Below are 25,145 nucleotides of genomic sequence, written 5' to 3' on the forward strand. Positions count from 1 at the left end.
GCACGGCAGCAACATACAACGTATGGCAAAAACCGAAGAGCAACAACTAGTCCACTAGGGGTAGAGGGATTTTCGATCTCATTCCTCAATTTGTGCCGAACGTTTTCTTTTTCATTTCACAAATTTGAAGACCAAAGTAACCACAAACTAACAAAAAATGACGATAACTGGCAAAGTTACAGAAGAAAAAGACAATTAGATGAAAGTGGCACAACCTTCATCCTGTAAAATGCAACCCTAGCTTTTGCCTCTTCATTTGATAATTTCCATTGAATAACAATTCCCCGGTAAACATATTGTTTGCCAACCATCCAGTAGCAAAATACATTTTTGAGATCTACAACAAAATTTGCCATCAAAAGTCAGGTTATATAAGGGAACTTCTAAGAACAAGCTATAAAAGTTGTTTGCTGTAAGTCAACACTATGAATCTCAACAAATCACTTTTTGAAGTAAACAGATGAAGATATTATCGTGTTGGTTATATTTGTCGGAAGGTCTCATGTTGTGACCAAAAGATATACAAGGCCTTTTAGATACTCTACAATTTCAGATCCGCCAAGCTTTGAACTTCCAAATACTCTATCAACAAAAGTTATTGGAACCTGTAGACAGTAGAAAATCAAATCAATGAAAATGTGAAGTATTAAAAGGTTGTTTAGCTGCATGATTTATGATGTTTGAACATCACATTTTATTGGCTTAAAGATGAAGCAGGGGACAGGAAAAGAAAAAGGTAAACCATATGAGCAAACTCCAATCTAGATAATTTCTGTACAATCTGGTTAAATGGACGACAGAGCATTCAAGTGTAAGAGTTCATGGTACTCTCCTTTATGAAATCCCATTGACACAGCAAAATAGTTAAACTATCTTCACAGAGATTCAGATAAAAGAATAATTTGAGTACAACAAATCAGCATTCAAGTTAGTTGTGGAAGTTTCAAAGGCAGTAGTACTGAAGTCCATTTCTTGTCTTAGATTTTTAAAGTAAATTGTATGGATATTAACAGAAGATAACAAAGACTTTGACTATACTTGCAAACAACCAAGTACTCAACCTAGCACAAACAGGTCAAAGATAACAAAAACCATTCTTAAGTTTAGAATATCTTTCAGTTTATTCAGAAGCAACTATAGAAATGAATTATACCTCTTCAATGTGGTAGCCTTCTCTTGAAGCCCTAACAATCATTTCCATTTGAAACACATACCCCTTGCTAACACAGGAGCTAATGACATCTTCAAGCACTGATTTCCTATAAAGCCTTTAAAAAAGAAGGAAAAAAGAAATTTTAGCTCTAAAGCTATGACAGTCTGCCCATTCCTGTTAATTAGTTCTTATACCTGAAAGATCCAGTCAAGTCCGATACACCAGGCCACAAAAGAGTCTGTGCAAGAACATTGGCTCCCCTACTTGTTAGCTTGCGCATCAGATTCCATCCATACACGCCACCGCCTTTGATGTATCGTGTTCCTGTAACTATGCTGGCACCAGTTTCCAGCTGTTTCCTATAATGATGCCATTGACCAACACATTAGAAGGATTTGAGTCATCAAGCATAATTGTGAACCCTAAAAGAATCAACCAAAAGATTTCTTACTTAATGAAGCTCGGCAAATATTTTGGCTGCAAAACAAGATTGAAGAGATCATACGTGCGATAGAAAACAGGAAATGAATTGTAAATGGATTTAACTGGTAGAAGAGGCATACAAAGCATCATCACACTTACATGGTGTGATAGATCGGCATCCATGATTACAACAAAATTTCCAGAAGCATGCTTCAAACCATGTATGTAAGCAGTTCCTGAAACCAATAAAAATTCAAAGGCCAGCTCCAGCTATCACTCCTGAAAGGGAACAATTTTTACTTACCCAACCCAAGCTTCTTAGGTCTAGGTCTCAATAGCTGCATCATCAAGGAGACAGAAGCAGAGGTAAGAAGAGGAATTGATCAGCGAAACAGATTACACATAGATCCAATTTAGAAGGTTTATTAGCATGGAACTAACAATATGATCTTCACCATACAGTTTCTGCAGTTGTTTCACAACTTCTTGAGTACCATCAGGGCTCCCATCATCCACAACAATTATTTCAAAATCAACATCCCTACTCCTGGCATGAAAAGTTACAACAGCTTACATAAGACAGATATTAAGATATCACAATATCACAATATTAGGCAGTGACTTTGTTACTCATTTTGATGAAATAAATCAATTACACATCACTGTAGACAAGAAGCAAAATCACATGAAGGGAAAAGTGGGTATGAATTGAATTATTCAAATACTCCATGTTTCCCGTCCATGATGTCAACTCATTTTTTGTGAGAATTTTACTTCCAAGAAAGCCGTACTTATGAATTTTTAACATATAGGCATTTTAATTTACGAAAGATTTAAGAAAAATGCTTAAAGGACAAAAATAGGATCACTGATTAAACTCCCAGGGTTGAATTTCACACACATAGGCCCTATTGCGAAACGAAATATCATGAAGAACCAGAATTATCTCAAAAACAACAGATGTTTCAATTTGTTTCCCGACAATTATTCCAGAATAATTGTAAGTCTACTTTCTAAAACACGAATCAAAAGCCTTTTTTTTTTTTCTCTATATTCATAATCCAATTCAAATCATTTGCAGAATAAGAAATAAAAACATACAATTCTAACACCATATCGATCAGGACAAGAGGAGAAAATAAAAGGGCCGAATTCAAGAAAAGTAATCAGATCTCAAAAGACTAAAATTACGAGTTCAGCAATCAAAGACAAAGATAAATTAGAAAAAGCAAAAAGAGAGATTTGGAGTTGGGAAATAAACACCGGAGATGTTTGAAGATGAGATAGACGATGAGAGCAATATTGAGGCTCTCGTTATATGTTGGCACTATTATGCTGTACTTATTCTTCTGCTCCATTTCTATGTAACGTTGTTCCACGGAAAGACCAAACTCGTTCCTCCCGTGTTCCGTCTCGACTCTTTTTCCTTTTATAACGATGCTTGCTTCCTTCAAATTGCGTCAAGAATCAAACAAGTACTCAATTGGGCCAAGGGCATAGAAGGCCCCTTCATGCAGGATACAATCAATTGAGCTAATTTAAGACGGTCCAATTTTGGGTCCGACGAATGGACCACTTCCTCTAAACCACTGTTGAATTAGGTCAGAGTTAATTTGGATCATAGCTATGGACTGCTATCATTCATCATCTCGTCCAAATCCATCAAACTCAAACAATTTGATTAAACAGGACCCAAATCTCAAACACTGTTGATAGTTTCAATGCTTTGAGGATAGACGTGACAATTTTATTAAACTATCTCAGCTCCATGAACTATTCAAGTGCTCACAGATTTTTATTCCCTCTGATCATTAGACTTCTCTCTTTCTGTAGCATAACTAGTTATTAAGCAGACTATATTATTCTCAACGTAAAATTTACAGCCCCAACAAAATTCCCTTCTTACTCCTCACAACTGCTATCATTCTCAAAACACACTAGCACGTATAGGCTTATTATATTTAGCTCTGTTGGAGTTGCGCTGGAGCCAAAAAGCTTAGTCGTCTACTGTTCCATCCTCCATCTTCTTTTCTTCCTGTTCTGGATCATCTGGTTTACTTGCAACAATCCTTTTGCCTTGCACAGAAGCTGGTTCTTCAATATTTTCCTGCTTTGCTCCATCTATTGGCGATTTTGCACTGACACCAGCCAAGTCATAGTCATTAGTTTCTCCGAGACTTTCTCCCTGATAAACCTGAGGAAAATTTATAAGCAATCTGTCAATTCATGTTTTCATCCTAAGGAAGGCTCAAGGGCCATAGACACAGGCAGAGATTTGATCTCCATGATATCTACCACGGTAGCTAACTCTTCAATATTCTCCTGCTTTGCTGATTCGGCTTGTAATGTCTCATTGACACTGCCCAAGTTGCCATCATTAGTTTCTTCTGGACTTTCTTCCACTCTATAGTAAACCTGGGGAAAATTTGTAAAATATCTGTCAATCCATATTTTCCTTCAAAGGAAGAAGCAAAGACCATAGATGCAGGAAGAGATTTGGTGTCCATGATGCCATTGAAAGTTCCAAAAGCTTAATGCTCAAAAATAAATATTCAAAATTATCAATGCCAAGCATGGTAAGTAGGAACTCAGGTGCATTTCCATGCCACTAAAATAAAAGCAACAAAATTACCATATCAGAATAGCATTGGTGGCAGGGTGAGATGGATGTACATGATAAGAAATAATATAATGAGAAAGACCATGAAGAGATAAACATACCACACATGTGCGAGCTGGCGAGAGTACTTTGAAAGAATTAGGGCGATTGTTGAAATTAGTTTCAGGCACACCTGGTATTCCTTCAGGAGATGTGAAATGGTCCACATCATGACCCACCTGCCAGAAGAATTAATTATAGCATTACCAGGATAAAAGAGGAAGAGAGTCTTTAGATGCAATTGATTTCATTAGTTGCCAGTATCAGGGTAGATATATTGAGGTTACCAACTTACAGGACCATTGGTGACTCCCAAACCAAAGGAAACAATCAACTATTTTATTTTTCTCATCAAGTCCCAAGAAAAATCATGAAATTAGTAGCTGTAAAATCCCAATTATATTGCAAGAAATCAAACCAGATAACAACACCACTCTTTCATCAATAGCAAAAGGAAAGCATAACAACAATAGCAGGAGTTCCTTACTCTTCCAAGCCCACCAAATTCCCAAGCATCACTATCCAGGGCAACTCTATACTTCCCTGGCAAGTCACACCCCACTTTGTACCTGTATGTTTCACATAATGGTAAGTCTAAAAGTTTTAAGGTGCATGGAATTACTTTCTAGCAAACATAGATTTGTCTCCATCTATATAATCTTTACTTGTACAAACACACAGATAAAGAAATAAATAAATAGATACTTTCACAATTCAAAGCATACATACCCATCATATGTATTCTCTGGATGAAAGTTGAACACAAAAACCAGATCTCCCCGCTCAAAGACAATAACCTAAATTGAGAAACCATTAATCAATGCCTTTGTGATTGTTCTTAAATATTGTTAAAACTATATCCACCATAACTGAAGTGGTTACAGCCAAGACAAGGGAAGGCTATAAGGCAGATAAGAACTAAGAAATGGTGGGGTTCATTCTCTCTATCCATTGGGGTTAAAAAGAAGAAAGAAAAAGCACATTAGCATGATGAAAGAACAAGAAACCTTCTATACTATATACCACATATGTTTGAAACTCAAATCAAAGAAACCAATATTCTTGTTTGCTAGCCATTGTGGTCTTTTCGTCTTTGTATGACCATATAAGTGAGTGATAAATAAATGATTTGTTCTTTCTAATAATGAAAGTTTCAATTCTAACAATGTCAAATGACTTTCACTACTAACAATATGCATATATTTTGCATCATCAGTTAGAGGTCTTACTCTAAAAGCCAACTGGAATTGTAGATTTACCTTGTCTTCTTCATCAGTGCTGCTCACTATCTGTTTTGTTGATGAAAGGAATGGAAATTTATCATCAAGTGCATTCATAGCTCTGTCAAATGCATTCATGAACTGCAAAGCTCAAATGCAAAGAAAAAAAATTACGCAAAATTGCATAGGAAGAACAAACCACTCCTCAATAAAGAAAGATAAAAATATTATACAACAATGATTAGGGTGCAAAAATAGAGAAGAAGATTCAGATGCAATTTTGTAAAATCAATTATACAGGTGTCTTCAAAGTTAAAAAGGCAGGTGGGAACTATCAGTTTTTCCTCAATAATCACCAACCATGGTCCATGTTCAGCGAGATTCTTGACCTTTCACCTTGGACTTTGATCTGGCTCTTAGCATTATGGTATTGAAATGAACAGGTTGTAAGAGATCTAAATGGACTCTTGGCCCAGATTCACTACTTATGTCCTAAAACTAAAAAGTTCAAACCTTAGCAAATACTCCAGTTGTCCACTGGAAATGGACAAGGAAAAGGGTCAGGGATGGAATAAAGCAAAGAAACTTCAAAAAATTCTAAATAATGAAAATGACCTCAGACCTTGTATCTCAAGTGATCAGTATCCACCAGGCTCCACTGTCTTCTGCATTTTTCATAACTCCACCCATTGCCTTCTCTCGGAAAGTCAATCCATTCAGGATGTCCAAACTGTACAAACATGCAGAAGAGATATCTAAAGAAAACAGGAGAAATTATTCACGTCTCCAGAGGGATGGTTCTTTTGTAACCTTATTTGTTAAAAAAAGAGAACAAACCCTCATTCAGAAAATTGCCCTCTAGGCAGATATAGCCAATCACCCCTTCATTTTTTAATGCATTTTACCTACTTACTGAATACATTCATGTATTTGTGACTTAAACGGCCTTGGCAGATATTCATCCTGATAAATCATAGCTCTAAAAACCTTCTAGCTTTATAGACTTGAAATTTTTCTAACATCCAACCAAATAAAATCTTGATGTACCCAGTACACACAGTTGAGCCCAAGTGTTTACCTCATTTCCCATAAAATTAAGGTAGCCCTCTCCTCCTAATGCCATAGTAATAAAATGTATCATCTGCAAAAGTAATTTAAAAAAAATAAAGAATGCAAGAGAGTGAGAGAGAAACAATGAGAATAATGACTAAATAATAAAAAGATTATCTATGCAGAGGTAAATTATGAATGCTTTGGCTCTTGCAAATTCCCCTTCCCCAATTCCTCTAGGACATTAAGGAAACCATGAAGAGAGGAGCCTCTAGGATTTGATTTAGCACCAACCTTGTGAAGTGCAATCCCTCGCTCAACGCTAGGAGAGGCATCTGTTAAACATGACATCCCAGAGTACATTTCTTTATCCATTAAGAAAAATGCTAGTGTCTTGTCACCTACAATAGACTGCACCGAACACAAAATAATATTCAGAAGCATGACAAATAGCAAAATATACAAACCATTAAAAGAAAAGGGAACATTAAGAAGTATAAATATGGTATCAGATTCAGGAAAGGAAGAGTAACCATTTTATTAATCAAGCTTTCTTTATGCTATGTATCTTTCTGTCATCATCTGAAAGTTAGTTATAAAGCCACTATTGAGACATTTTGAAGAAGAACAAGTTCTAGAGCCATAAAGAAATGATTTAACCAAATTTAGAAATAAATTAGTGAAAATAAAAGAAAATTCCTCACAGTTTATACCTGATCATGACTCTCAGCATAGGATATACACTTCTCAGTGTGTCTCCTATTTGTCAAGCTACAGGATAAATCCTTCATTGACCATTCTTCATCATTCTTATTCTTCAAGTAATCAATCCACTTGTCAGGGATGGCCATAGCCAGGCGGTAGTCAAAGCCAATTCCCCCTTCAGAGACAGGCCTACCAAGTCCAGGCATACCAGAAACATCTTCGGCAATTACAGTCGCATCTGGCAAGATGCTATGTATCAGAGAATTGGCCAGCATTAAATAAACAACAGCATCTGCATCAGTTGCCTCACTGAAATACTCATTGTAATTCCCAGTGAATGCCATGTTGATGCCATGGTGATGATACAACATGGAAGTCACTCCATCAAGCCTAAACCCATCAAATTTGAACTCCTCAAGCCACCACCTCAAGTTCGAAAGAAGGAAGCGAAGGACTTCCCAATTACCATAATTAAACACTCGACTATCCCATAACTTGTGGTAACCTCTTTCTCCAGTGTGAAAATACGAATCCTGTGAACTTTGGCCAACATCAAAGCCATTGAGTCCATCGGTAACATTGTTACTTGCATGGCTGTGAACAACATCCATTAAGACCTGTAGATCTAAGCTGTGGGCTTTATCAATTAAATATTTGAGGTCCTCAGGAGTTCCAGATCTATTGCTTACAGCAAAAAAGTTGGTAACATGGTATCCAAATGATGCATAATAGGAATGCTCCATTACAGCCATCAATTGTACGGTATTATAGTTATTTGCTCGAATACGAGGTAAAACATCATCAGCAAATTCTCTGTATGAATTAATTCGTAGTTCCGAGCTACTCATTCCAACATGAGCTTCATATATTCTTGGGGCTTTGGGTTTTGGAGGATGAGAGTACTTAAATTCATACCTGAATTATGAATAAAGGATGCATTAAAAGGCACAATTTCTCAATCACATATATTAAAAGAAGAAAATTAGCATCCTTTTAACTTTGATGAACTTCAGAGGATAATGGCAGCAAGTTTCTCGTCTCAAGCAATATCAAACTGATTTACCAAGTAATATGTTACCAAAAAAATGAATTTTAATTGTGGATTAAGAAAAAACCCTGCACCACGAAGTTGTTTTTCTACTTTAAATGGAAAATATCATCTGTATCAAAATAAATCAAGTAACATGTGAATAGATTGCACCTTTCTGAAGGAGGAGGGTCCCAATGCACACCATCATACGGTGCTCCAAATCTGTTAGGGTCTACAGTGGCATACTTAACCCAAGCAGGAATCCTATCTATCCAAACTCCATCACTATGCTTGAATCTAAACTTGACTCTTGAATTATGAGGAATAGCAGGATTTCCTCCAGAATCAGGAATTTTAATACTCCAAACACCAAATTGATTCTTTTCCATCTTGTGGTTGGAACCATCCCATCCATTAAAGTCTCCAATAAGTTGAGCTTCCCTACATGATGCAAAAAGAGGCTCTAGCTAAGCAATCAAAAATATGTAATAGGATAACAAAGCTGATAACTTGAATTTTCAGAAACCAAAAGACTCACTGAGCAGCAGGAGCCCACTCACGGTAGACAATTCCATCTTCTTCTCTGTTAAATCCAAATTTCAAATAACCTATAAAAGAGGGTAGAAAACAAATTTCGTTTGAGCATTCTGATATAAATATTGATTTTACTACTTAGCTCCTAAGAGCAAGCAATTTCATCATTGAAGTAGCCTTTGGTCTTCAAGAGAAAATTCAAAAGCGGGTAGGCTTGATGAAAATGGAAAAACGGAAATCACCTTTTGCGAATTCCTCAAGGCCTCCCTCATACTTTTCAAAGAGATTTCTCTGGTCCACGTATTTCTTAATTCTATATTCAAAGTGATCTTTAAATGGTCGGAGAGCAGAATCAACGCCCAAGATACCGATGTTTTCAGTGTCTTCCTCAGAGGTTGCCATTGTGGAACTATCCTCAATCAGAACAGCTGAGATTGGGGAACCATAACTGACCTGGAGGGAAAAGTAGAGCATACTCACAGAGATGATAACTTATTCAATACTAAAATACTAGCAAATTCCATATTTAACACCAAAGATAGCCAAGGATTCCATCAATTTTCTATTTCATCGGGTAAGAAATACCTTCACAAGTGCTAATTAATGCTAATATTTATGAAAGACGAATAAAAAACGAAATTATGCACATAAAAAAAAAGAAACTGAAAAGATAAATGTTGTAGTTGCAAAATCGTACCCTTCCATACACTGAGTTACATGGAAATACAATTTGCCGTAGCAACTTTTGGGATCCACGTCTAGAATTAACCGCTAGTTGTTTAGCGATTTGATGATTGGTTGCCTTGGAACTCTGTCCAAACGTAAAACGTAATTGAGAAAGTCATAAGAATGAATCGTTAAGGCTAAACGACGATCGAAGATGTAGAATGCTAATCATAAAAAAATTTTTAAAGAATTTTGAGTAAAAGAAAAAGTTGAATTACCGAAGTGCGGGTGTTGTTTGATAAAGGTGCGAAAGACCCAAAAGCAGAAGGCGTAGCGAGGAGACCCAACGAAACCAGCATCTTCCCAATCCCTTGCAGTCCAGCATTCAACCTCTCAGCTCCATCTCTCTTTAAGCAAGCAAAGTTTGTTTAAACAGAGAGCAAGTGTGACACAAAAGGCTTAGCGCCAGACCCCGTATATATTTGCGTGGAAGCCTCCATCGAGAAAATCTAGGCCGTTGGTTTTTGGGCCCACTTTCATTTCAAATTATCTTTTTTACTTTTATTATTTATTGCCTCCATCAAGAAAACCTAGGCCGTTGGTTTTGGGCCCACTTTCTTTTCAAATTTTGTTTTTTTTGCTTTTATTATTTATTTCTGATTTCGGTTACCTCTGCAAAGAGACAAAGCATATGCTCCAGCTGCACTGACCCATTTAGCAAAGAAAGAAAAAGCCATGATGATCCGACGGTTGTCAACCGATCTTAGAAATATCTCGAAATCAATCGAACATACGTTCCATGTGACACCGCAACTGCTTGATTCAGACTTAAACGTCATCAAAATGTCCATTTTGCTATAAAAAAAACTCTTTTTTTGTTTCTTTATTTTAGCCAATATTGCTATCTATAGACATATCGAAATTGCCATCACCGAGCGATAACATTTTGTCCCCCACCGCCCCACGCTCCAATCTTATCATATCGTATACAATATTATATTATAAAGTATATAAAATTTGATAAAATTTACTTACACAAACATTTAAGTAAATAATTTATATTATTGACATATAAAATAATTTTAAATAACTTTATTTAATTATTTATTTAATTTTTAAAAATTTTAAAATTTACATTTATTTAAATTTTTTAAAATATATAAGTTTTATCTTAATTTAAACATCAAAAATATATATTTCATACATAACTCTTATTCATATATATATATGAAATAAAAAATTTAAATAGTTTTTAAAAATTAAATATTTAAATCTTATAAATCATACAAAATTATAAAAAGTCTGAAATTCACATAAATTTAAAAGTTTGTGGTTAATCCTACGTTATTTATCAAATTTTTATCTTTATCTTTTTAATGATTTAAAATAAAATATATATATATATTATCTCAATTTAAAATTATATACATATCTAAATTTTAAAATTATACTAACTTTTTTTATCTTAATTTAAAACTAAATTTGATAAACTACATTTTTTTAATTTAAAATTTTTTAAAATTAAATAATTATTAAATATATATTTACGATTTATTTTTTTATAAAAGATAGAGCAATTAAATTTTGTTATAAAAGTTTGATATCATAAAGTTTCAAAATCAAATATGAAAAAATTTTTCATGATATATTAAATTTGTAAATCTTAATTTTTATACTAAAATAATATATATTTTTAAGAGTGTATGTAATTTATAAACACGAAATTGACTCTCTCATTAAGATTTTGCATGTAATTTTATTTTTATAATTCAAATTTTTCATAATTTTTATTTAAATTCTTTCATAATAATTTATATAGAGACAGCTTTTGAAATTTGAAATTATAAATTGTAAATGATTGATAATATATTTATTTATATATAATATAAAAATTAGTATGAATTAAATTTTCTTTGCATATGTATTTTGTAAAAAAGAAGAAAGGAAAAGTTTGTTAAGATTTTTTTTTTTTAATCTTTCCTGTTATGAAAAGATTAATGTTTGCTTTTGTAAAAATGAAGTTAAAAACCTTTGGTTTAACTAGTAATTACTTTATTCAATCAATTTGTTTTCTTTCATTGTACATTATAAATTCCAGCTTTTGAAAAGCGTTAATAACTTAATCAACAAATACAATCTATTAAAAATTTAACAAATACAAAATTTAGAATTATGTGTTTTGCATGATATAATATTGAATTGAAAGGTGAAACACTAAAAAAAAATTGAAACAATATTTTTGAAAATCTTCCATTGATTTCAAGAATAAATGTTTTGAATTGAAATGGCCAAAAATAAAAGCATAAAAGATGGCCATTAGAAAGATCAATCACATTTTTCTAGCTACAGTTGTTTCCTTCTGTTTTTACAATGTCATATATCACCAGTGTTATTTATCATTTTCACGAACCAATCACAATTTTTAGTCAAAATACAATTAATCATAAGTGGTGTATCTAAAACAAGTGAATATGATAGATTAAATTAGGTTTCAACTAAATATTAATTCATATGACATATGGAATAGTTAGATTCATAAAGATTACATGTTAATAATATTTAGACACATAATATTTTATTTACATTATTTAAATAAATAAAGTTGTCAACTAAATATTAATTCATATGACATACATAAAAGTTAGACTTATAAAGATTATATGTTCATAATATTTAGTCGTATAATATTCTTTTTATGTGACTTAAATAAATAAAGATTTAAGAGTTATAAATAAATTAATAATTAAAAAAATATAAATCAAATTAGGTTGATATATAATATGATATTTTTATAAATCTTAGTTATGTTTTTATCCAAAGGTGTGAATATATTCACATGTTACTCTACATCATTTTCAAGTTTTGAAAATTTTTTTTAATTTTTTATATTACAATTGGGATACGAAATTGAGATTTTCAATAATGAAACCGATTACAACATCAACTTAAGTTACTTAAATTATTTTAACGTGATTGATATTTATTCATTTCATTACTATATGCATCATAATTCATACCTTTATATTTTATTAGTATAAAAAAATAAAATTAATATCAATAAAGTCAGGATTTAGTAATAAATAGGAAATTTAGATCTTTAAAGTTTTAAGTTCAAATTTTATTGTATATGAATTCAATTATTTAATTAAATATAATTTATTAATGAATTATTTAATAATATAATAATTAATTATATAAATATAATATTTGATTGTGAGGAAAACTTAAAAAAAAAAAATTCATACCTTTATTGTAAAAACTAAAAAAAAAAAAAAAAAACTATTGTAATTTGAAGGAAGAAAAAACAGTCCCGCCCGATCCGCAAATAATCCAACGGCACAGGAATAATCAGAAAATAAATCAACGCCGTTGATTCATTCATTTGTTAGCAATGGAATTTTCAGAAGTTGTCCTCACTATATCTCAGAATTACAAATATACCCTAATAATTCGAGTAGATATCGGGCAAATTATTTGTTCTAACGCTAGGGTTTTGCGATTTCTACGGAGGCAGAGCGGGCGAGCGAGAAAGAATAGAGGGAAACAATGAGCCGGAGCTTGGGCATACCGGTGAAGCTACTACACGAGGCGTCGGGTCACGTGGTAACGGTGGAGCTCAAGAGCGGAGAGCTTTACAGAGGAAGCATGGTCGAGTGCGAGGATAACTGGAATTGCCAGCTCGAGAATATCACCTTCACTGCCAAAGTGCCTCTCATTCTCACTTTTCCTGTTCTTTTTTATCTTTATCTGTTCAGTAATGAGTTTGATTTGTTTATTTTTATTTGGATCCGAGGAATTTAGGGTTTAGGATTTATGGTCAGTATTGATAAACATAAAAAATGCTTCAACATTTGATGTTAGATTTAGGTATAGTGTGCCGGAATTCTGAGCTTAAGTTAATAAACGGGTTAAATCGTAGGAGAGAGGAACAAATGGATGGAGTTCAATGTTTGAATTTGAGGATATGACTTGGCAATCACTCACTTCTATATCTTGCGTTGTCCTTGGATTTTGTTTATTGATTGTTGTGTCTGTTCCAATCAAATTTAAGCCTGAAACCGTATCATATAAATGTCAGTTCCTTACTTCTTGCATCATGGTTCTTTATTTAATATATCTAATTTCCTCATGCTTAAAAGTTGAATAATGGAGACCTGAATTTCACCCAGTTTTTTTATTTCCCGATTTTCTTTCTGAGAAAATTCATTGTGATTGAAGTGCATGTTCCTCTCATTTCTATTTTCATGAGTAGATATCCTAAAGCATGTTCACGTTCCCTTTGGCTTTAGTTTCTTTTTGTCCTAATTTATGTCAATTTGTAACTGATTTTAAGATGATTGCTTTGACTTGGCTTCAGGACGGAAAAGTATCACAGCTTGAGCATGTTTTCATTCGAGGCAGTAAAGTCAGGTATTACGTAACTCTCTTTCTTTGCATGGTCCCCTTGTTTTTGAAGGGATTGAGGTGGTATTCGAGGGAAGCAAGGTGTGATTATGTTTAGAAGAGAAAAACTTTGTTCATCTATTAAAAATGAACTTATTTTTGACAGGTTTATGGTCATACCAGACATGTTGAAGAATGCTCCTATGTTCAAGCGTCTGGATGCTAAAATCAAGGTATGCATTGATTACAAGTTATGATTTTTTTTACTTTATGCACTTGTTAGAAGCTTTCTGACTTCTTTCGAATCTTGAAGGGTAAGAGCTCATCTCTAGGAGTTGGCAGAGGTAGAGCTGTTGCAATGCGAGCCAAAGTAAGTTGCAACTAAGATGAAACCCAAAGGATGGTGCTTTTGTTTGCTTATTTATTTAGTAATGTCCTTAACTCGTCTCTGTGCATCTGTTCCTAAACTTTAACTTCATTCTTTTTTGTTTTACAGGCTCAAGCTGCTGGCCGAGGCACAGCAGCCGGTAGAGGTGTTGTGCCATCTGTTCGTAGGTAACTTTGTCTTGTTAAGTGCTTTCTGATCTCCTGTCAGGAGCAGCGTTCACCATTGTATGCCACCTTAGAATTGGCTTGAGTTTAGTAACCAAACTTGTACTCCTCATATTTGATGTAAAAGAATCCACACTTTATGATGAGGAAAAAGAAATTAGATAGAGCTGAAGTTATTTTTCCTGGATCCAAATGACTGTCATTTTCTGTATGAACGTATTGAATTGCCAAAATGATCTTATTATTTCTAATGGCTTTTTATTCACAAGGCACGGGTACTTTTGGGAACATGATATTGCTCATTTTATCTCAGAACTATTAGTTTGGTCTTCTGAATGTTATTCCTGCATAGTGATTTTGTGTTTGTAGAGAAATGCAGCTATGATTGTATAATCTGAACCAGCACCTCCCATGCCATAAGTCTTTGGGAATTCCAACGTATTTTTGCTCAATAGCATGAACGTTGGTAAACGTTAACAATGGTAATCTAAGTAGTCTTAAACCTATAGAAACTTAAAGAACTGTCTACTTCTATTGCCATTAAAGGTTTTTTGGATTTCAGTGTAGAATATGCACTTGCCTTGTGCAGAGATGAGCATTGGCGTTATTTCAGCCATATGTAAGGCGAAATCGTATGTGGGGGCGAAGTGATCCACAACAACCTATATTTATACGGAATGCCGAACGGCACATTCTCGTTCAACATATGTTGCAAGTATTTTAGGATGTCATTGCCTTTCACCAAGAAAAAAAAGGCGTAACCCTCTATTGAAGTGAGGGCCAGATTTTAGAGCAGTCAAGTCATCATTTCAAGACATGAATTGGACAAGGTAAATTCCGTCCTAGACTATATAAATTATTTTGGTGTAATCGTACATGATATTGGAAAACGCCGGATGCACATAATTCTATTCAGTGTAAGTAACCGAAAAACTTGAAGGAAATGATAATGGAAAACGCCAGATGCACATAGAATCCTATTCAGTGGAAGTAACCGTATAGCTCCAGGTAGCAAATGCAGAAGTTCCAGGGGTTAGAAGCATCCGTGGTTGGAGCAGTAAGTAGAACCCTGAAGAATCTAAATGGAAGCAGAGCATTTGGTCCAGTTACAGGCCATGATGCAAACTGACCGGGCTTGCACATTGTTTGGTCATTCTCGTGTACTCTCAAATCTATCCAAGTCCTTCCATCCACAGAACCCTGGAAGGTTGAGGAGAGTTACCTTACAGTTTGCTTCCATTGTTTGAATTTTCACTAATTTCAGCACCAAGTATCTAAGAAACAATTCACTTAGCATCTTCTTTACCTGAAATTCCCAACACCTTATGTAGGTCCTGGAGCCATCCTGTCTCAATGTGTAGTAGTTGCACATCAGCTGCATTAACCACATTTTCTGATTAGAAGACGGGTACCAGATTTCACTCAAATTAAGACATACACTGAAATTTTAAGGGGCAATGAAATTAATCAGGTATATGCTATAACTGGAAGAGACTAACAGACATGGAAACTCAATTGCACCTGAAACTTCTTTGTTATTGGAGTCATAGACCATATTTCCTTTGAAAACACTTGAAAGTTAATGCATATGATGCTAATGAATGCATTACTGACAACTTAATTCAACCAAATTAATGTTCTTTTTAGGATAGTAGGTTAAGAAGAACAGAGCAGAAACCTGATGATCTTGGCCAATGTCAACCATCCACCATGCACAGATATGTCTGTCTTCCATACGAGGCCCAGCAAAACACGTTCCCTGACATGGGACTTGTCATTTAGTTAAGCTAATAATGCATTATGCTTTGTTAGACTACTTTTATAAAACTTTGAAAGGGTTTGACTCATCATACCTGGTAAGTTCTTGATACCAAAACCTTGGGATCAGTGTGTCTTGAAGCGGGGCTACTAGCAGTAATAGCAATTCTCTGAAGCATGTAATTAAAGCGGGGGTTAAGGAACAGAAACTGGAGAGTGAAAGAAAAAATAATGAGCATTGAGAATTCCACCTTAGACAGAACAGGGTTAACCCATGCATGTTCCCCATATGATGTCCCAGCGAAGTACAGAACTCCATTGCTATCCCCATCACATATATACTGGAGCTCCTTATAACTGGAACGCCTATGTTGAAATCTTACACTACACAAAATTGAAACCAATGTTACTCAATTTATTGCTCAAAAACACTGCCTCTAAGCCATGGCTCCTTGGAAATTCATTTCAAACAGAATGCAGATATATCTAAAACTCTTCCACAACAAGTCTAGCATCAACAAGTTCAGAAAGAATCAAATGAAACATGACTAAGGAACTGCTCTGATGGCCAGAGCAGCACTCACAACAAATATGAGAGGATAATGGCAAGCAAGCTAAACCGTAAGAAAGAGAGGAGATTATAGTGGACTTGGTTTCTCTTCACTGCTTTAAGTGTCAGATTTTCAATTGTAATGATCATTTTCTCAATAATGACAATGACATTTCTATTCAGAATGTAAGCCCCTTTAGAGCAAGATATGAAAATGCATTAAGCACAGAAGAAGACTTACTTCTGGTCATTTCCATGGGTCGCCACTCTGCATTCTATATAATTAATGGCTTCCTTAACCTATTTCATCTTAAAGACATTAGTATTGGAGGAAACAGAATAAAGTATTGAAACACATGCCCAAAAGGTTTCTTTGAAGAGAAACAGCAAACTTACAAGATCACCAAAAGAGGAAATCTGCCTGCTTAGAAAGGTATTTTCTAACTGCAACATCATTGAAAAAAATTGCAGTTGATAGTTGGGCCATAGTCATATTCTTAACATTCTGCTTGATACATATCCTAAGGTCCAGGCTTTTCTTACCTCCTTAAGCAGGGGATATGGCAGTAAAGAAAACCGCACAGATGGAAGCAAGTCATTAACTGGTTGAAGCCTACCCTTGAACAGACTTTCTGAAGTTGAATTTATCATTAGCTCACTCACCACCCCCCACCCACACAATTTCTCTGCTTTCATGCACCACATCAAAATTGCATCTAAAACCCTTTCTTCAGATGTTACCTTTAGATCTGGATGCTGCAAGAAGTCCATAATTTATAATAAGAAATAAGGAAACTTATCATGCGGTATACTTTGTATGCAACTCTAAATATACGTTATAACTTGCATAGACCAACCAAAAGATGGGTCTAATTTATAATTGCCTCAAATCTAGCAATTTAATAAGCATAAGCAACCCTTGACAGAGCAATAGACAAAAGTTCAGCATATTTCTTTATAAGTTCTCCATCTCTATCTGTATAACTGACTAGCCACTTTGATCCAATATATTATGTAAAACAATCCTTTTCGGTTATGTACTTGCTAGAATGCAGCAACATAAATCATTAACCCATCACTGCACAGCTTCTCTCTTCATGTTGGAAATTATACTCTATGCACAAAGCACTTCAGCCTCATACTAAGATAGCTAAGATAGCATAGGAATTTTCACAAGTGAAAACCCACCTGAATAATATTCCTAAAAGTTGTCTCATCTAAAGAGATGAAATCAAGGCTTGCAGTTGTGCAGTAGTCAAAGTGCATTGCAAGTATCCTTTCACAAGTTTCTTTGATAAGATTACATGATGGGATTGATGAAACCACTTGGAGGATTGGACAGACGGAGTCCTGCAACAAAGTTCAACAGTTAGCTTCACAAGCAACAGCCCTATTGTGAACATCTGCAGGGCAACTAATTATATTAGCCCTATTGTCTGCTTCCTCGTCCATTAAACTTGTGCATAATACAAAAACTTGTTGTATGACCATCTTCCATTAGGAGAACTCCATCCCTGCATGTAATATGTACATGAAAGGTATCAATATTTTATAATTCATTATTATAAAAGGGGTCTCTTCTTTTGTTTTCAGAACTCCAAAACCGCAAGTCACTTCTCCGTTCTTTTAATTCTATTCATACAAAAGACATAATGAGACATTGACAATAAAAATATATGCATGGATCTAGCAAAACGACCAAATCAAATTATTTTGTAAGCTATAGATTAGTAAACTACCTCAGAGAGGCATTCTAAAAGCATTTTGCAGCATTCCTGATGAAGAAGAGAGATTCCATATTTGTCAGACAATAGAAGGAGCTGGAGTAACAAGGTACCAAAGTCCTCAGTATCCTCAATCCTGAGTTCTCCGCAGTACATGAATTCAAGCATAGCCTTCAATGCTGCTGGAGACACATCCTGTAAACAAACCTCAGTCGAGCTGCTCTCACACATTCCATTTGTGAACATCTGCGGGGAAGCTAATTACATTATTCAAATGTTGTTGACACAACCAGACTGAGAACCAAAAAAATTGGTGAAATTGAAGAGGAGACATCAGCCCAATGATCTCTTCCTTTTAGACAGAAATATAAAGGTTTCACCCCCTCATTTTGTGATGAAACAAAAGTATGCCTATTCAGTTCCTTATAAAATGTTAGTTGCACTAGTGAGCAAATCTTAATGCAGAAAGTTGGAATAAAAACCTACATCTGACTTGAAGCTATTTGAACTCGCCATATTGAAAATTTCATATCCATGGTGCAGCAAAGAAAGCCAAGCAACAAAAAATTCTTTATCCAAAATCTTTCAACCTCAAATAAATATAATGAAAAGCAATATCTTGGTGAGCGGTAAGAAACAGATCTTAGCACAACTTCAGTAAAGTTTGGATAATATATACTATTTTGAAAGTACAATTTATTTTATCTAACAGACTTCATTTTCTTTTGCCAAGATCTCATAACAGCAGAAGAGAGATGCCTATATTTTAAGAAATTTTGTTGGACATTTTCCTACAGCATTATCCATAGGAGGCATGAGGTCCTCACCTTTGCAAATGGGACACTATATAAGCTGAGAATAACTTTATGAGCTCGAGCAATGAAACCTTGACCTTCAATGCAAATGCTAATGTCACTGTACTCGCCTGTTGAACGCAATTGTTGGAGCCTCTGCATGTTTATCGGGAGACCAGAGGAGAAGGTTCCTCCAGAATGGAGCTGAGAACTTGCATATGATAACTCCACAGTCTTACCGGAATCAAACAACTTTTTGTTTACTTTAAACCGCTCCATTGCTTCCTCACATAGCTTCACCAGTGGCATCACTTCAAACTGTAAGCTCAGAGCCCACAAGGAACTAAGTTGTGTCTCTGAAATCTGTGTCAAACGGAAGCAAGAAATAAGAAAAACTAGGACAAGGGAAATGAGAATAGATCTTTAAAACTGATAGAGAATGCCAAAAACAGTGGGTATGTAGAGGAAACAATAAATGATACCTGGGTTTGGCCTGCATATACATATTGAAGAAGAGCATGAAGAATTGGATATGCTACCTGCTGCAGTTGAACAACATCTCTATCTGATGAGCTCAGAGAAAAGTTTCCTGATGCTTGCAATATAACCTTATGAGCAGGGACAGGCCTTTCATCCTCACCAACAATGAAGAACATATCAAATAATTCCCAACTCTCGAGAAAATTTTCAAGTCCCCACTTCTCATAACCCATTTGTTCATCTTCCAACTCCTCATCACCATTGTATTCAACACAGTCCACTTGCTTCCACAGCAACAAATGATTTTGAGTCAAGGGCAATACGTTAACATTTCTATAACCTACATGTTTATCCCAGCTACTAAGGCCAACATACCGAACACTACAATTTGGATTTGTATCTAGCCACCGGAACACAAGATTCTGAAAAGGGTATCTTCCTTTACCAATACTAATCAATCCATCATAGATACTGATCCAATAACTCTGAAATGCAGGAGAACAACATAGGCCAATACCTGCTACATCAACCACAGTTTTGCCATCCACCTCAATTTTCAATCTACGATTCCTATGGCTACCAATGATTACAGTATAATGAGGACTGCTATCCCTCTTATAATGGTAGTGCTGACTTCCAACATTCTCCCTAAACACCACAGTAACATCATTGTGTGCAAAAGCATCGAATGCTACACATCCTCTGCCAGCTTCCCGAAATTTCAAATCCTTTCTCCAAGCACACTCAAAGGGAGCTACCGTGAGGAACTTTTTCTCTTTGTTTTCCATAATCTTTCCAAAGAGAAAAACCAACAGTTTTCACGCCCTTGAAACTTTAGCTAGAAAATCAGCGGTATTTATAGGAACATGAGACAGTGAGGGAGATATCACCACCTTCTTTATCTGCTACAAAAAGGACAAGTTTTCATTAAAGCAAGAAAACAACAATCTTAGCTTGTAATTAATCAATCTAAAACACATTGTAAAACAGATTCTGGCAAGTGATGAACTTTGGAGGTTAAAACTAAAGCACAGTAACGGTTCAAACATCGCTATCTGAGAGGAACCTAGAGACCGCTGGAATCGTCCAACTTGACAAAAAAATCAAGACCCACTACCTGCTTTTAACTCGATATCGATCCTACACCACATTCTTATCCAACTACAAGACCAAAACGCAAAAAATATCTCTAAAGATAACCTTAAAATAAGCCCACGAAAGTCCACACAATAGACAAATACAAGACATGAGATGGGCACCGATGATAATAGCTTTCGATTACAACAGAAAAAAATCCTTTTTTACAACATTAAATGATTTTTCAATTTACCTGGAATGAATTTTCACAGGACCATAAACGAAAGGAGATGCTTTGGATCAAGGAAAACTGCAACTCATGATTTAAAGAAACAGGGTGGGATCTTCTTAATCTGGCAGGTTGGACTTTTTAGAATCTGATTTTGTTTTTAAATAGAAATTTTAAAGATTTGGAAATGAAGTGAATTTATGGCTAAAATTTGGTGTTATGGTGACACGTGGAATATAGTGCGTGGCAGCTGTGGATGTAATCTGACTTTGACACGTAAAAAACCCAGATTTTTTGTCTGCTGACAAACTCTTTTTTGATTCGCACTTGTTTTTCTCATTCAATTTTTCTCGAGATAGATTTTATTGCTTAGTAGTTTGTAGTGTATTTTTTTTCTCTCCGTCTCTCTAATCAGCAATCTGTTTCATTCAATAAGAGACTATTAAAAATACTCACTTTATTCAGGGCACCTTGAAGCCAATGATGTTTTGAAGTAGTGCAAATCAAGAATCAGAATGAAAACAATAATGGTTCTTTTTCTGTTGAACTTTTAATGATGAATATTAAAGGTACACAATTATTTTGTAAATCCGTTGTAGTCTAGTTGGTTAGGATACTCGGCTCTCACCCGAGAGACCCGGGTTCAAGTCCCGGCAACGGAAAATGTTTTTTGCAGGACCAACACATTTTTGGTCTAAAAAAATCTGCTTGGTGGTTGGGCTGTCGGGGTTTCCGGTATTTGTTCTCCGAATCCTTTTCTTCTCATTTGTTACCAAAATTCAGTACTTGTAAAGTAACTAAAAAAGGAAGAAATGAAATGAAATGAAATGAAAATCTTTATCCATTGAGAAACATAAAAAGAAAAATTATTTTACTCTCTGGGAAGGAGAAAAAGACAAACATCTTGGCTATGTTCAAAACAAAAAATAAAAACAATGGCAGAATTCAAAGGGCAAACTCCGAGTCAGTATTATTCATAAAACCCAGGGGCAACTTGTGTTGCTCAATTGTGCCCCATCCCCCTCAATTCCTAGTTAGTTTCTTGGTAGCTGGATTTGTTCTAGAATCTAGCCTCCAAGAGAAAAGCTGCTGGCTCAGTTTTTGCAGCGTAACCATACTTAGATGTACTGTACTTCCGGAGAACACCTTTAAGTTTCCCTGTCCCTGCCTTCTGATGGAAAGTAACCATCATTCTTGAGCAATCCCTACAAAAAAAATGACAAGAGTAAGTTTTAACTGGAAATAAACAATTTGCTGGTAATTCCGAGGACCAAAGAGGAAAAACTTACATAAGCTGCTCTTTCGAGTAGATAGTATACCACTCACTGGTCTTGCTCCAATGCTTAGACCCACTAATAGCACACTGAGCAGTGAAAATAGCAGCAGCAGCTAATAAAGAAGGTGGAAACTTAAGCATTTCATATTCGACAAGGCAAAGCTCGATAATGAAGAATGACAGAAGCTCAAGCTGGTTCAAAGTCACATGTAAAGCCATCTCAGATTCAATTAATAACATTGTTGGATAAAAAATGCAAAATGACAATGTTTTTGTTTTCACGAACCTTCTTGTTAGATTGATCTGCAGCTTTGAGAAATCTCCTCATAAACACATACGGCGTAGGAAGAGATAGATTGAATTGTAAGGTATTGATCATCAATTTCTCCTGCAAATTAAGATTGTATGTATTTCTTATTGAGTCTTCAATGCAATAAAAGAAAAAAAGAAGTGAAATTATGAGCACAATTCTGAATTACAAACCATATCAAGCACTTCTTTCCTGCTGTAAGCCTTGTCAGAAATCAGAATCAGGTCCTCTACAACCGGAACAGAAACTTCTTCATATTTGCAGGCAAGGAGCATGGCTGTTATTCCAACCAGCTGAAGTTTCTTCCTCACTACTTGTTGAACAGCTAAAAATCTATCGATTAGATTGACTGTCAGATATAAGGTCTCTTCCATCAGCTCGAACTTGTAGTGAACCTGTCATTCCATAATGCTCATTAATGATGGATTTTGAAATTACCAGGATCACAGGATGCTATTAATTCATCTCTTAACAAGTATTTTGCTTACCTCTATCAGCCAGTCAATGAGGATACCTCTCATCCTTTCGTTAATGTCATATTGCTGTGCCATATAATTTGGAGGAACACAACCAGTACACTGCAAAAATTGAATGAACAAGTTCAACCAAAAAAGTGATTAATACTCAATCTTTTTAAGTTGCAATTGAGCATGAAATCACCTCTGCTTTCCTGTAGAATTTATATAAATCATCAATGTACTCAACAACTGCAAGCGGATTCTTTTTATCACAATTGTCAATGTCCGTAAAAGGCTCTTCATCCACGTCTTCCATTTCAACCTCCTCCTGCAGGGAAGACAAAGCATCAGTGCAATTCCAAACAAAAGCATGAGATTGATTATGGATGAGTTTACGGTAAAGGGAGGTGACACATACCATCCGATCAATCTCCTCCAGCATAGCTTCTGTGTGTTGCACAAACATCGGCACATCGAAATCACTACTTGCCTCGGGGTCATCAAAATCTATGATGGTGCAATCTTCAGATTCATTTGAAACTGGCACTGGCACTGACTGGACTGATTTCTTTATTTCCTGTTAGTGTAATTAATCATTAATCTAACGTGATTAATACCAAAATTCTTTCATTGTAAAAAATGGTACCTCAGGTTTGATTAGCTGCTTGTTAGCCATCTGGGCAGCAAACTTCCTGAATAAAAAGAATCATAAGCAAAATTATCAAGATTGGCAATCAAAACAAACATCTTAAATCTAAAAGAAAAAGTTACTGACCTAGTAATTGGTCTATGCAGGGGCATGGGTGGGATCTTATCAGAGACTGTATTTCTTCTGAATTAAGACGAAAAAGAAAAAGGACAAAGAATATCAAACATATGCCTTGATGACAAATCTTCAGTTGAGAAGGAGAGAAATAGAAAACTATTCTTCAAAAATGAAAAAGAAAGTCTCTTTTTTTGCATACCAAGGCAAACCCCACTCCTCATATGCATCATTTATTCAATGTCATTCAGGAATTAAAAACAAAACCAACAATAGCTAACTCAAAAAGATCTACTTTCTTTTCTGTTCTCAGCTACCAAACGGAGAGAGGATTTAAGAAAAATACTCACTCAGATAAAGGTCTCTTGTTGACCGCACAAGGGTAAGGTGGAGCTCCAATTACGTTCCGATTAATTGTGCTCAATGCTCTTCGGCTGTGCCCAGTCGCGGGCACGAACTTCCCTCCCCCTCCGGCACGCAAACCATCTTTTGATAAGCATTTCTTTAATACTTTAAAATTTCGAAAATTTATTTAAACATCAAAAGAGAAATTACTGAAAATGGGATTGGATTAATCACCTGGAAGATGTGAGGGTCCGATGACTCCAGGATTGTTCTCATCCGATCCAGCCATTTTCTACAAACAACAGCTATAAACAATAAGAATCCAGTTAACATAGTCATCCCTAAACTCCAACGGAGGTCGTCAAGTCAAGACTCCTTCAATCAAAATTAAAGCAACCGACTTTTTTTTAAAAAAAATTTTAATTGAAAGAAATCTTAAAGACCCAATAAAGAAAGACGATAAAAAAAATCATTAGATAAGAAAATAGTCAAAGAACCTCTCTCGAAAGGGTTTCCTTGTTGATCTGTCCCAGTCCCAGATTCTAATCTAAAACCCCGTTTCCTTTGATGTTCACTTCACCGAAAAAGGAAATTGAACAGAGAGATTACTCAAAAGAATGACATTTGAGTGAGGCCTGAAACAGCAAGCGAGTGATCTCTCTTTCTCTTATTCTTCAGGCTTTTGGGTTTTTTTTTTTTTGCACAAAGAAAAAGACCAAATTATGAAAGGAAATTGAGACGCAAAGGGCGGATATATGTCCGCACCTGCCCTATCTTCTTTTTTAAAACTAACGGCTAGTAAATTCTAGCCGTCAGATCTTCTAGGTGAAATGTCGCGTTGTTCTGTGTACGTTCAACGGATACTTACCATGTGCTTTCAAATTTTCCTTTTTTTTTTTAAATTTATATTCTGTTATTACTAGCATTTTCTTTATAATATAATAATAATCATTCATCTCATTGAATCTATAGCTATGCCGTGAAGTCTTATTTAATTCCAACGGAT

At 35.1% G+C, this 25,145-nt stretch overlaps 5 protein-coding genes and 1 non-coding gene across 15 annotated transcripts; 2 read left to right on the forward strand and 4 right to left on the reverse strand.

The window, feature by feature from the left end:
* Positions 1-220: 220 nt before the first annotated feature.
* LOC111312906 (dolichol-phosphate mannosyltransferase subunit 1-like) lies at positions 221-2,979 on the reverse strand. Of its 3 annotated transcripts, none has more exons than XM_089741371.1 (8): positions 2,840-2,979; positions 2,018-2,117; positions 1,881-1,914; positions 1,736-1,812; positions 1,605-1,630; positions 1,348-1,512; positions 1,154-1,268; positions 221-605 (listed from the first exon to the last, which is right to left on the reverse strand). In XM_089741371.1, the coding sequence occupies exons 1-8, from the start codon at positions 2,932-2,934 to the stop codon at positions 501-503; spliced, it is 717 nt and encodes a 238-aa protein (XP_089597497.1). In that variant the 5' UTR covers positions 2,935-2,979; the 3' UTR covers positions 221-500. The 3 variants fall into 3 exon arrangements, with proteins under 3 accessions (XP_089597497.1, XP_022769355.2, XP_089597489.1); XM_022913620.2 differs by having other exon boundaries at positions 2,018-2,123; XM_089741363.1 differs by having other exon boundaries at positions 1,605-1,812.
* A 255-nt stretch (positions 2,980-3,234) lies between these two features.
* LOC111312905 (1,4-alpha-glucan-branching enzyme 1, chloroplastic/amyloplastic-like) lies at positions 3,235-9,892 on the reverse strand. The gene is made up of 15 exons (XM_022913619.2): positions 9,719-9,892; positions 9,472-9,585; positions 9,017-9,227; positions 8,779-8,848; positions 8,412-8,681; positions 7,219-8,125; positions 6,800-6,916; positions 6,534-6,596; positions 6,078-6,185; positions 5,495-5,596; positions 4,965-5,032; positions 4,723-4,804; positions 4,298-4,414; positions 3,872-3,991; positions 3,235-3,770 (listed from the first exon to the last, which is right to left on the reverse strand). The coding sequence occupies exons 1-15, from the start codon at positions 9,797-9,799 to the stop codon at positions 3,573-3,575; spliced, it is 2,628 nt and encodes an 875-aa protein (XP_022769354.1). The 5' UTR covers positions 9,800-9,892; the 3' UTR covers positions 3,235-3,572.
* Positions 9,893-12,897: 3,005 nt separating this feature from the next.
* Positions 12,898-14,626, forward strand: LOC111312909 (small nuclear ribonucleoprotein SmD3b-like). The gene is made up of 5 exons (XM_022913634.2): positions 12,898-13,145; positions 13,798-13,850; positions 13,990-14,056; positions 14,137-14,193; positions 14,320-14,626. Exons 1-5 carry the CDS (start codon positions 12,987-12,989, stop codon positions 14,380-14,382), a joined length of 399 nt encoding a protein of 132 aa, XP_022769369.1. The 5' UTR covers positions 12,898-12,986; the 3' UTR covers positions 14,383-14,626.
* Positions 14,627-15,196: 570 nt separating this feature from the next.
* Positions 15,197-20,777, reverse strand: LOC111312908 (BTB/POZ domain-containing protein At2g30600-like). 7 transcript variants are annotated; one of them, XM_022913629.2, is made up of 13 exons: positions 20,748-20,777; positions 19,684-20,583; positions 19,235-19,564; positions 18,423-18,653; positions 17,872-18,033; positions 17,227-17,439; positions 17,080-17,127; positions 16,925-16,983; positions 16,385-16,517; positions 16,229-16,303; positions 16,054-16,134; positions 15,682-15,750; positions 15,197-15,575 (listed from the first exon to the last, which is right to left on the reverse strand). In XM_022913629.2, the coding sequence occupies exons 2-13, from the start codon at positions 20,467-20,469 to the stop codon at positions 15,357-15,359; spliced, it is 2,406 nt and encodes an 801-aa protein (XP_022769364.2). In that variant the 5' UTR covers positions 20,470-20,583; positions 20,748-20,777; the 3' UTR covers positions 15,197-15,356. The 7 variants fall into 7 exon arrangements, with proteins under 7 accessions (XP_022769364.2, XP_022769363.2, XP_089597478.1 ...); XM_022913628.2 differs by having other exon boundaries at positions 20,729-20,777; XM_089741352.1 differs by having other exon boundaries at positions 19,741-20,586; positions 20,729-20,777.
* A 799-nt stretch (positions 20,778-21,576) lies between these two features.
* TRNAE-CUC (transfer RNA glutamic acid (anticodon CUC)) lies at positions 21,577-21,649 on the forward strand. Its single transcript has one exon. It is a non-coding gene; the product is annotated as a tRNA-Glu (tRNA).
* A 161-nt stretch (positions 21,650-21,810) lies between these two features.
* LOC111311435 (cyclin-B2-4-like) lies at positions 21,811-24,881 on the reverse strand. Of its 2 annotated transcripts, XM_089741353.1 has the most exons (12): positions 24,637-24,881; positions 24,374-24,431; positions 24,145-24,280; positions 23,807-23,863; positions 23,678-23,723; positions 23,450-23,608; positions 23,234-23,359; positions 23,062-23,151; positions 22,747-22,968; positions 22,550-22,651; positions 22,277-22,455; positions 21,811-22,192 (listed from the first exon to the last, which is right to left on the reverse strand). In XM_089741353.1, the coding sequence occupies exons 2-12, from the start codon at positions 24,426-24,428 to the stop codon at positions 22,048-22,050; spliced, it is 1,317 nt and encodes a 438-aa protein (XP_089597479.1). In that variant the 5' UTR covers positions 24,429-24,431; positions 24,637-24,881; the 3' UTR covers positions 21,811-22,047. The 2 variants fall into 2 exon arrangements, with proteins under 2 accessions (XP_089597479.1, XP_089597484.1); XM_089741358.1 differs by lacking the exon at positions 23,807-23,863 and having other exon boundaries at positions 24,637-24,776.
* Between the last annotated feature and the right edge of the window lie 264 nt (positions 24,882-25,145).

The sequence above is a fragment of the Durio zibethinus genome, chromosome 1 (genome assembly GCF_047325235.1).
Source record: "Durio zibethinus cultivar Kanyao isolate XHJ-2024 chromosome 1, ASM4732523v1, whole genome shotgun sequence".
Lineage (NCBI taxonomy): Eukaryota > Viridiplantae > Streptophyta > Magnoliopsida > Malvales > Malvaceae > Durio > Durio zibethinus.